The sequence below is a fragment of the Coregonus clupeaformis genome, unplaced genomic scaffold (genome assembly GCF_020615455.1).
Source record: "Coregonus clupeaformis isolate EN_2021a unplaced genomic scaffold, ASM2061545v1 scaf1989, whole genome shotgun sequence".
Classification (NCBI taxonomy): domain Eukaryota; kingdom Metazoa; phylum Chordata; class Actinopteri; order Salmoniformes; family Salmonidae; genus Coregonus; species Coregonus clupeaformis.
Genome location: NW_025535443.1, coordinates 18,147 through 30,702, shown reverse-complemented (window position 1 = coordinate 30,702; position 12,556 = coordinate 18,147). Strand labels below are relative to the sequence as shown.

The following is a 12,556-nucleotide window of genomic DNA, read 5'->3' as shown; positions in this document are numbered from 1 at the left end:
AACATTTTACCCGTTGAACCAAACATTTACTGTCCTCCTCCTTTTCTTTACCCATGCAGTCACAATGGTTAAATATTCCTTTGTTTACCGTTAAAGCACTTTCGCGCTTAAAAAAACACACTCGCTGTCTCCAGCCCCTCCTTTCGCTGTTTTTTTTTTTCAAATTCATTTTATATGCATCTGCCTACTAACTTTTTTACTTCGAGATGCCCAATAAATTCATACCTCTTCTCCCAAATGGATCCATAACACATATTTCTTCGATCTCCTTAGAAGTTTTATTTCCCACGGTGGAGAAATAAAAATCCCCCCTTTTAGTAATAATTCCCAGAATTATTATTCTAGGAGCTATTATTTTAGTGCGTCTTTTGAGCCAACGTATGATTTGCTTTTGTAATTAACCATTTAAAATTATTTAACCCCCTAACCCAGAGCTTTTATTTAAAACTCGGTTTCATGAAAGGGGTCGATAACCATTTTTTCTCACGCGACCTATTTTTTTAGCTCCTTCCTAGAAATAATGATCACGTATACTGATGGATTCTTAAGTCTCACACGTACACAACATTATACAATCATTTGCTAAACCTATTTGTAACCTAGAGGTCGTAACTGCTCTAGTTTCATGAAACACACAGAGTTCTAGCAAATCCCCAGCCGTATACGCGACTTTTGACCCGTCCATCCATAGCACACGACGAAAATCATCCCTTTCCCTGTTTATCGTAGTACTGTACCCAATACAGTCTCAATAAAAAACTAGTTTACATTGGTGATGGCCTTCACCCCTTGTCATTTCGGACTAGATTATTCTGGTAATAGCTATTTACCTAGGGTCAATTACGGACCCTCCTGTTTCGTAATAATTATTACTTCCTTTGAGACTTTGGTAACTAATTCAACTCATTTTACCAAAAGCCATGAATAAAAATTACTGACCTTTTCCTCGCAGTCTGGATTAAAATGCTTTTTCAAACTTGTTAACGTCTTTATCGTTCATAAAGAGTAATCACCCGGCCTGTTTATAACCTTAATGTTGAAGGCCAGGACTCTTTACTGGATGCTATGACCCGCCCGTGCACGGATTTCGGTGTCTTTAGAACGATAAAGATGTATTAAGCCCGCTCGAAGGACCAATCTGTCACGTGAATTTCTATCTCTAATTCAACCTAAGCTTGAATCATTACCAGAGGTTGTAAAGCTCTGGTTTTAATCATCAATGATTCAAGGTCCACAATCCACAAGTAATTATCGGTAAATGTTATTCAAGGAGAGCTCTGGTCAAAAACACAAACATACTGTTTTTATACCCCTTGACAAACAAAGGCACTATGCTCCTCCCACCTTTAGGTGGCTTTCTTAAAACAGTTCCCGCCTTCTTCTTTACCCTTGAATGTTTAGTAATGTTAGTGGGTTGACACTACATGATAATTCGAATATCGTTACACATTTCTACTGTATTTGGGGTGAAATCTTTTAGTCATTACTTTTAATACACAAATTCATCTATCAAAGTCTCTCCCTGTAGATTTTGCGGTGACGTAGTGTCCCCCCATGAGTGACAGAACACTGAGCCAATCACGGCCCAACTAGAGAACATTACCAACCCCTACGCTCCGTATTTTCCGCTGGCTCCCCCCACAGAAAACACTGAGCTGGTCTGAAACACGTTTTGGAGCTGCCTTTATTCAAAAAGCATTAAAAAGACCATGTTTGTATGCGGCTTTATGAACTTAATTTTTTTACATTGTTTGCAAACTGATATGTGACAAGTATTAAAGCAAAAACAACTTCTTTATTTTTTGCTAAACATGTCGCCACTGATTGTGTGTGACTTTTAAACAGTATTTCTGTTGACACACCTTGTAGCCTTATTAACACGGTATACCTACACATGTAGTGGACTGATTCTGTTGACGACACGGCGTATCCTTATTAACACATGTAGTGGACTGATTCTGTTGACGACACGGCGTATCCTTATTAACACGGTATACCTAACACACGTAGTGGACTGATTCTGTTGACGACACGGCGTATCCTTATTAACACGGTATACCTAACACACGTAGTGGACTGATTCTGTTGACGACACGGCATAGCATTATTCTCCAATGTGGACGATTTAAGGACTTCCACCAGACTGATTGGTCTTCCAACATGGTACCCCAAGTTCCACTGTAGATATATAGTCCACTACAATACATGATGGTACCCCAAGTTCCACTGTAGATATATAGTCCACTACAATACATGATGGTACCCCAAGTTCCACTGTAGATATATAGTCCACTACAATACATGATGGTACCCCAAGTTCCACTGTAGATATATAGTCCACTACAATACATGATGGTACCCCAAGTTCCACTGTAGATATATAGTCCACTACAATACATGATGGTACCCCAAGTTCCACTGTAGATATATAGTCCACTACAATACATGATGGTACCCCAAGTTCCACTGTAGATATATAGTCCACTACAATACATGATGGTACCCCAAGTTCCACTGTAGATATATAGTCCACTACAATACATGATGGTACCCCAAGTTCCACTGTAGATATATAGTCCAATACAATACATGATGGTACCCCAAGTTCCACTGTAGATATATAGTCCAATACAATACATGATGGTACCCCAAGTTACACTGTAGATATATAGTCCACTACTTGAGTTCTTGTGCTATAATTTGAAATTCCTGAAGTTCTATGACAGTTAATTAGACAGTGCAGCTTAATGAATGTAGCTGATGGGGTTAGTAAAACAGCTGTATCTCTTGATTTGTAGAAGTTATTTCTATTCTGATTTCAGATTTCAATAGCAGAAAAGTAGATTTACTTCACGCTAAGTTGTCTAACTTGTTGGGAAAGTGGTCAAAACATCAGTTGATTCATAAAGTTGAGACTTGGTTGCTAAAACGGCTAGCTGTAGCATTTGATCAGTAGAAGATAATTATGTTGAAGATTTCATACCCTCTAAGATTTTGTCTAAAGTGCTGGTAAAGTTGTCAAAGTAGCTGATTTGTGTCAAAAGTTACATTGTTTACAGTGAATAAAATGTTGAAAGTCACAGCTTCAGAATGGGAGTTTTTCACAACGGGAGGTTTAGAATATTGAATAAATCCCATTAAAGTGGATGAAGTTTAATACAAGTTCAACAGTTTAAAAAGTATAAATGTTATCAAAAAAGTTCAACGGTGTAGGAGTAGCGTGCTAAAGAACAACTATAATATCTTGGTAATTGTACATTAAATAAAACTGTGTGCCTTGCTTCAGTTCTTTACATGTATTATTGTGGTAGTGTTCTGATTTCAGATTTTAAATAGCAGAAGTAGACAAAGATTTCATATGCTATACAGTGGGGAGAACAAGTATTTGATACACTGCCGATTTTGCAGGTTTTCCTACTTACAAAGCATGTAGAGGTACACTTCAACTGTGAGAGACTGAATCTAAAACAAAAATCCAGAAAATCATATTGTATGATTTTTAAGTAATTAATTTGCATTTTATTGCATGACATAAGTATTTGATACATCAGAAAAGCAGAACTTAATATTTGGTACAGAAACCTTTGTTTGCAATTACAGAGATCATACGTTTCCTGTAGGTCTTGACCAGGTTTGCACACACTGCAGCAGGGATTTTGGCCCACTCCTCCATACAGACCTTCTCCAGATCCTTCAGGTTTCGGGACTGTCGCTGGGCAATACGGACTTTCAGCTCCCTCCAAAGATTTTCTATTGTGTTCAGCTATACGTTTTTATCAGACTTTTTTGGGAAAGTGGAAAAAAATTAACTTGCTACTTCCTACAGCATATTCATGTTCATTTTGTGGTGCGCTACAGTTTCCTGGTAAAAAACTACTTTGCCAACGACCCCCATGCAAAGTGATGGAAGTGTTGAGTTTATGGATCTACTTTTGATGAAATAAGGAAGACATTCAATTTACTTTTAGGGAAAAGATTGTACAATAAAACCGGACTAAACGTTCAAATCGCCATTTTGCTCCTTCATTATCGATAATAATTCTGGGCATTCTACCAACATATAGCGTCCGCCATTGCTCTGGGTACAGCTTACCTCTGAAAAGCCAACAGCGCAAACCTGGCTGCTGCAGACCAGGCTGGGCCACGCCTCATTTAGCAACATGTTGCCATAGCGCCAGTTGGCAGGCATTCTGGAACGTCTCTTTAGCCAGTCAACAAGTTCAAACACAACTGTTACAGTGGCTTAAACCAAGAGATGGAATTGACACTGTTAGATTCAAAATATCAGTGTTGCAAACATGTCACATCTTCTAGTCTCCCTCTTTGGAGGGAAAACTCAGGTCTGGTGATGGAGATCATTCCACACTCTGTGTTCTACTACCCAGGTCTGGTGTTGGAGATCATTCCACACTCTGTGTTCTACTACCCAGGTCTGGTGTTGGAGATCATTCCACACTCTGTGTTCTGCTACCCAGGTCTGGTGTTGGAGATCATTCCACACTCTGTGTTCTACTACCCAGGTCTGGTGTTGGAGATCATTCCACACTCTGTGTTCTACTACCCAGGTCTGGTGTTGGAGATCATTCCACACTCTGTGTTCTACTACCCAGGTCTGGTGTTGGAGATCATTCCACACTCTGTGTTCTACTACCCAGGTCTGGTGTTGGAGATCATTCCACACTGTAGATCTCCTGTGTGTATTTTTTTAGGTTTAATCAGAGAACTTGAATGAGAGTATCTCTTGTCCCATTGATCACAGCTGTAAGGTTTCTATCCAGTGTGGGTTCTCTGGTGTGATATCAGTATGTCTAATCTAGCAAAACCCTTCCCACAGTCGGAGCAGTGGTGAGGCTTCTCTCCTGTGTGTGTTCTCTGGTGTGATATCAGTATGTCTAATCTAGCAAACCCCTTCCCACAGTCGGAGCAGCGTGGTGAGGCTTCTCCTGTGTGTGTTCTCTGGTGTGATATCAGTATGTCTAATCTAGCAAAACCCTTCCCACAGTCGGAGCAGTGGTGAGGCTTCTCTCCTGTGTGTGTTCTCTGGTGTGATATCAGTATGTCTAATCTAGCAAAACCCTTCCCACAGTCGGAGCAGTGGTGAGGCTTCTCTCCTGTGTGTGTTCTCTGGTGTTTATTCAGTCCACTTGAGGTGTAAAGCTTTTTACCACAGTCTGCGCAGTGGTAAGGCTTCTCTCCTGTGTGTGTTCTCTGGTGTTTATTCAGTCCACTTGAGGTGTTAAAGCTTTTACCACAGTCTGAGCAGTGGTAAGGCTTCTCTCCTGTGTGTGTTCTCTGGTGTTTATTCAGTTCACTTGAGGTGTTAAAGCTTTTACCACAGTCTGCGCAGTGTGCGCTTCTCACGGTGTGTGTTCTCTGGTGTATATTCAGTCTACTTGAGGTGGTAAAGCTTTTACCACAGTCAGAGCAGTGGTAAGGCTTCTGACCTGTGTGTGTCAGCAGGTGTGTTTTCAGACTACTTGAATGAGCAAAACTCTTCCCACAGTCGGAGCAGTGGTGAGGCTTCTCTCCTGTGTGTGTTCCCTGGTGTGCAATCAGGTGACTTGGCTGAGTAAAACTCTTCCCACAGTCGGAGCAGTGGTGAGGCTTCTCTCCGGTATGTGTTCTCTGGTGTATATTCAGTCTACTTGAGGTGGTAAAGCTTTTACCACAGTCTGAGCAGTGGTAAATCTTCTCTCCGGTGTGTGTTCTCTGGTGTATATTCAGTCTACTTGAGGTGGTAAAGCTTTTACCACAGTCAGAGCAGTGGTAAGGCTTCTGACCTGTGTGTGTCAGCAGGTGTGTTTTCAGACTACTTGAATGAGCAAAACTCTTCCCACAGTCGGAGCAGTGGTGAGGCTTCTCTCCTGTGTGTGTTCCCTGGTGTGCAATCAGGTGACTTGGCTGAGTAAAACTCTTCCCACAGTCGGAGCAGTGGTGAGGCTTCTCTCCGGTATGTGTTCTCTGGTGTATATTCAGTCTACTTGAGGTGGTAAAGCTTTTACCACAGTCTGAGCAGTGGTAAATCTTCTCTCCGGTGTGTGTTCTCTGGTGTATATTCAGTCTACTTGAGGTGGTAAAGCTTTTACCACAGTCAGAGCAGTGGTAAGGCTTCTGACCTGTGTGTGTCAGCAGGTGTGTTTTCAGACTACTTGAATGAGCAAAACTAATCCCACAGTCGGGGCAGTGGTATGGTTTTTTCACAGTGTGTATTCGCTTTTGTACAGTCAGGTGGGCTGACCGAATGAATCTCTTCCCACATAGATCACAGCTATAAGGCTCCTTTCCTGTGTGAATTCTCAGCTGTGATTTCAATGAATGTGATTTAGAGAAACTCATTCCACACTGAGAGCAGTGGTGTGGCCTTTCTCCTGTGTGGCTTCTTTGGCGTATTTTAAGTTCTGTTGAAGATTTGCAATTCTTCCCACTATCAGAGCAGTGAGATTTCTTCCCTGTGGGTCTCCGCTCTGGTTTATTGAGGTGTTCAGATCTGGAGAGATTCTTCACTGCCTCTTCAGCATCATGATGTTGTTGAGGCTCCCCAGAGGATCCAAGATAGTCACGTCTCTCTCCTGTGTGATCAACAAAATCAGACAAATGGTTAACTTCTGACTTCTATTCCAAGCTAAATCCAACCAGGGACCTTCCATTGTGTTAAACTAGGGCAGTGTTTCTTAATATGCTTACTATAACGTGACGTTTTCACATAATAACTTGATGATTTGGGTGTCACATATTTACGTGATAATTCTATTGTATTAACGTGATAATTATCTAATTTAAATAAATACAAAAGCAGGATTAGGGGATAGACAAGCATAACTGGGAATCATTTGACTGTCAGTTTTTCTGCCACAGGGCATCTGTCTAACTTGGAGGAAATATACCAGTCTATCTTCATGTCAACTAACAGAACTCTGTCTACTGTGGTGGAAATATACCAGTCTATCTTCATGTCAATTAACAGAACTGTCTACTGTGGTGGAAATATACCAGTCTATCTTCATGTCAACTAACAGAACTATGTCTCCTGTGGTGGAAATATACCAGTCTATCTTCATGTCAACTAACAGAACTGTCTCCCTTGGAGGAAATATACCAGTTTATCTTCATGTCAACTAACAGAATTGTCTCCCTGGGAGGAAATATACCAGTCTATCTTCATGTCAACTAACAGAACTCTGTCTCCTGTGGTGGAAATATACCAGTCTATCTTCATGTCAACTAACAGAACTGTCTCCCTTGGAGGAAATATACCAGTCTATCTTCATGTCAACTAACAGAACTGTCTCCCTGGGAGGAAATATACCAGTCTATCTTCATGTCAACTAACAGAACTGTCTACTGTGGTGGAAATATACCAGTCTATATTAATGTCAACTAACAGAACTGTCTACCTGGGAGGAAATATACCAGTCTATCTTCATGTCAACTAACAGAACTGTCTCCTGTGGTGGAAATATACCAGTCTATCTTCATGTCAACTAACAGAACTGTCTCCCTTGGAGGAAATATACCAGTCTATCTTCATGTCAACTAACAGAACTCTGTCTACTGTGGAGGAAATATACCAGTCTATCATCATGTCAACTAACAGAACTGTCTACTGTGGTGGAAATACACCAGTCTATCTTCATGTCAACTAACAGGACTGTCTACTGTGGTGGAAATATACCAGTCTATCTTCATGTCAACTAACAGAACCGTCTACTGTGGTGGAAATACACCAGTCTATCTTCATGTCAACTAACAGAACTGTCTCCCTTGGAGGAAATATACCAGTCTATCTTCATGTCAACTAACAGAACTGTCTACTGTGGTGGAAATATACCAGTCTATCTTCATGTCAACTAACAGAACTCTGTCTCCTGTGGTGGAAATATACCAGTCTATCTTCATGTCAACTAACAGAACTGTCTCCCTTGGAGGAAATATACCAGTCTATCTTCATGTCAACTAACAGAACTGTCTCCCCTTGAAGGAAATATACCAGTCTATATTAATGTCAACTAACAGAACTGTCTACCTGGGAGGAAATATACCAGTCTATCTTCATGTCAACTAACAGAATTGTCTCCCTGGGAGGAAATATACCAGTCTATCTTCATGTCAACTAACAGAACTCTGTCTCCTGTGGTGGAAATATACCAGTCTATCTTCATGTCAACTAACAGAACTGTCTCCCTTGGAGGAAATATACCAGTCTATCTTCATGTCAACTAACAGAACTGTCTACTGTGGTGGAAATATACCAGTATATCTTCATGTCAACTAACAGAACTGTCTACTGTGGTGGAAATATACCAGTCTATCTTCATGTCAACTAACAGAACTGTCTACTGTGGTGGAAATATACCAGTCTATCTTCATGTCAACTAACAGAACTGTCTACTGTGGTGGAAATATACCAGTCTATCTTCATGTCAACTAACAGAACTGTCTACTGTGGTGGAAATATACCAGTCTATCTTCATGTCAACTAACAGAACTGTCTACTGTGGTGGAAATATACCAGTCTATCTTCATGTCAACTAACAGAACTGTCTACTGTGGTGGAAATATACCAGTCTATCTACATGTTAACTAACAGAACTGTCTACTGTGGTGGAAATATACCAGTCTATCTTCATGTCAACTAACAGAACTCTGTCTACTGTGGAGGAAATATACCAATCTATCTTCATGTCAACTAACAGAACTGTCTCCCTTGGAGGAAATATACCAGTCTATCTTCATGTCAACTAACAGAACTGTCTACTGTGGTGGAAATACACCAGTCTATCTTCATGTCAACTAACAGGACTGTCTACTGTGGTGGAAATATACCAGTCTATCTTCATGTCAACTAACAGAACTGTCTACTGTGGTGGAAATACACCAGTCTATCTTCATGTCAACTAACAGAACTGTCTCCCTTGGAGGAAATATACCAGTCTATCTTCATGTCAACTAACAGAACTGTCTCCCTGGGAGGAAATATACCAGTCTATCTTCATGTCAACTAACAGAACTGTCTCCCTTGGAGGAAATATACCAGTCTATCTTCATGTCAACTAACAGAACTGTCTCCCTGGGAGGAAATATACCAGTCTATCTTCATGTCAACTAACAGAACTGTCTACTGTGGTGGAAATATACCAGTCTATATTAATGTCAACTAACAGAACTGTCTACCTGGGAGGAAATATACCAGTCTATCTTCATGTCAACTAACAGAACTGTCTACTGTGGTGGAAATATACCAGTCTATCTTCATGTCAACTAACAGAACTCTGTCTCCTGTGGTGGAAATATACCAGTCTATCTTCATGTCAACTAACAGAACTGTCTACTGTGGTGGAAATATACCAGTCTATCTTCATGTCAACTAACAGAACTGTCTACTGTGGTGGAAATATACCAGTCTATCTTCATGTCAACTAACAGAACTGTCTACTGTGGTGGAAATATACCAGTCTATCTTCATGTCAACTAACAGAACTGTCTACTGTGGTGGAAATATACCAGTCTATCTTCATGTCAACTAACAGAACTCTGTCTCCTGTGGTGGAAATATACCAGTCTATCTTCATGTCAACTAACAGAACTGTCTACTGTGGTGGAAATATACCAGTCTATATTCATGTCAACTAACAAAACTGTCTACTGTGGTGGAAATATACCAGTCTATCTTCATGTCAACTAATAGAACTGTCTACTGTGGTGGAAATATACCAGTCTATCTTCATGTCAACTAACAGAACTCTGTCTAACTTGGAGGAAATATACCAGTCTATCTTCATGTCAACTAACAGAACTGTCTACTGTGGTGGAAATATACCAGTCTATATTCATGTCAACTAACAGAACTGTCTACTGTGGTGGAAATATACCAGTCTATATTCATGTCAACTAACAGAACTGTCTACTGTGGTGGAAATATACCAGTCTACCTTCATGTCAACTAACAGAACTGTCTCCTGTGGTGGAAATATACCAGTCTATCTTCATGTCAACTAACAGAACTGTCTACTGTGGTGGAAATATACCAGTCTATATTCATGTCAACTAACAAAACTGTCTACTGTGGTGGAAATATACCAGTCTATCTTCATGTCAACTAACAGAACTGTCTACTGTGGTGGAAATATACCAGTCTATCTTCATGTCAACTAACAGAACTCTGTCTACTGTGGAGGAAATATACCAGTCTATCTTCATGTCAACTAACAGAACTGTCTACTGTGGTGGAAATATACCAGTCTATATTCATGTCAACTAACAGAACTGTCTACTGTGGTGGAAATATACCAGTCTATATTCATGTCAACTAACAGAACTGTCTACTGTGGTGGAAATATACCAGTCTATCTTCATGTCAACTAACAGAACTGTCTCCTGTGGTGGAAATATACCAGTCTATCTTCATGTCAACTAACAGAACTGTCTACTGTGGTGGAAATATACCAGTCTATCTTTATGTCAACTAACAGAACTCTGTCTACTGTGGAGGAAATATACCAGTTTATCTTCATGTCAACTAACAGAACTGTCTCCTGTGGTGGAAATATACCAGTCTATCTTCATGTCAACTAACAGAACTGTCTCCTGTGGTGGAAATATACCAGTCTATCTTCATGTCAACTAACAGAACTGTCTACTGTGGTGGAAATAGACCAGTCTATCTTCATGTCAACTAACAGAACTGTCTCCTGTGGTGGAAATATACCAGTCTATCTTCATGTCAACTAACAGAACTGTCTCCTGTGGTGGAAATATACCAGTCTATCTTCATGTCAACTAACAGAACTGTCTCCTGTGGTGGAAATATACCAGTCTATCTTCATGTCAACTAACAGAACTGTCTACTGTGGTGGAAATATACCAGTCTATCTTCATGTCAACTAACAGAACTGTCTACTGTGGTGGAAATATACCAGTCTATCTTCATGTCAACTAACAGAACTGTCTACTGTGGTGGAAATATACCAGTCTATCTTCATGTCAACTAACAGAACTGTCTACTGTGGTGGAAATATACCAGTCTATCTGCAGGTTGTCCTGGGAACAGATCTATTGTATTTGTTCAGAACTGACTTTGATGTGTCAAATCTCCCTCTTCCTCCTCTTCTCCTCCTCTTGTAGGTCCACTCAGCCTCAGTGTTTTCCTGCAGTCCACCAGCCTCACAGACACCCTCTTCAGACCCAGCAGTAAGGTGCTACTGGGAGAGGTACGACCGGGGACTCTGGGAGGGTGGAGGGGGGCAGGCTAGCGTTGTCCTGTTAACCATAAAGAGGGGACACACGACACATTCACTATGGATTCTGTCATTCACTGATTTCATGAAGCACTTCACAGAAACCTGGCCAAGCTAGTACCCTGATAGAGCAAGCTGTATGCTAGACCAGACCAAGCTGTAGCAACTAGACCAGACCGAGCTGTAGCAACTAGACCAGACCAAGCTGCAGCAACTAGACCAGACCAAGCTGTATCAACTAGACCAGACCAAGCTGTATCAACTAGACCAGTCCAAGCTGAGCAACTAGACCAGACCAAGATGTATCAACTAGACCATACCAAGCTGTAGCAACTAGACCAGACCAAGCTGAGCAACTAGACCAGACCAAGCTGTAGCAACTAGACCAGACCAAGCTGTAGCAACTAGACCAGACCAAGCTGCAGCAACTAGACCATACCTAGCTGTGGCAACTAGGACCAGACCAAGCTGCAGCAACTAGGACCGGACCGAGCTGTAGCAACTGGAGCCAGACCAAGCTGCAGCAACTAGACCAGACCAAGCTGCAGCAACTGGACCAGACCAAGCTGTAGCAACTAGACCAGACCAAGCTGTAGCAACTAGACCAGACCAAGCTTCGTAGCAACTAGACCATACCAAGCTGTAGCAACTAGACCAGACCAAGCTGTAGCAACTAGACCATACCTAGCTGTAGCAACTAGACCAGACCAAGCTGTAGCAACTAGACCGTACCAAGCTGTATCAACTAGACCATACCAAGCTGTAGCAACTAGACCAGACCAAGCTGTAGCAACTAGACCAGACCAAGCTGCAGCAACTAGACCAGACCAAGCTGTAGCAACTAGACCAGACCAAGCTGCAGCAACTAGACCATACCAAGCTGTAGCAACTAGACCATACCAAGCTGTAGCAACTAGACCAGACCAAGCTGTAGCAACTAGACCATACCTAGCTGTAGCAACTCAGGACCAGACCAAGCTGCAGCAACTAGACCATACCAAGCTGTATCAACTAGACCATACCAAGCTGTAGCAACTAGTACCAGACCAAGCTGTAGCAACTAGACCAGACCAAGCTGTAGCAACTAGACCAGACCAAGCTGAGCAACTAGACCAGACCAAGCTAGCAACTAGACCATACCAAGCTGCAGCAACTAGACCACCAAGCTGGTATCAACTAGACCATACCAAGCTGTAGCAACTAGACCAGACCAAGCTGTAGCAACTAGACCATACCAAGCTGTAGCAACTAGACCAGACCAAGCTGTAGCAACTAGACCAGACCAAGCTGTAGCAACTAGACCACACCAAGCTGCAGCAACT

At 41.5% G+C, this 12,556-nt stretch overlaps 1 protein-coding gene across 1 annotated transcript; it reads right to left on the bottom strand.

Annotated features, from left to right (window-relative positions):
* Window positions 1-5,361: 5,361 nt before the first annotated feature.
* LOC121555592 (zinc finger protein 239-like) lies at window positions 5,362-6,695 on the bottom strand (the record flags this gene model as incomplete). Its single annotated transcript, XM_045219030.1, has 1 exon — window positions 5,362-6,695. A coding segment is annotated over exon 1 (975 nt), but the record flags the coding sequence as incomplete, so codon positions are not given.
* Window positions 6,696-12,556: the final 5,861 nt, after the last annotated feature.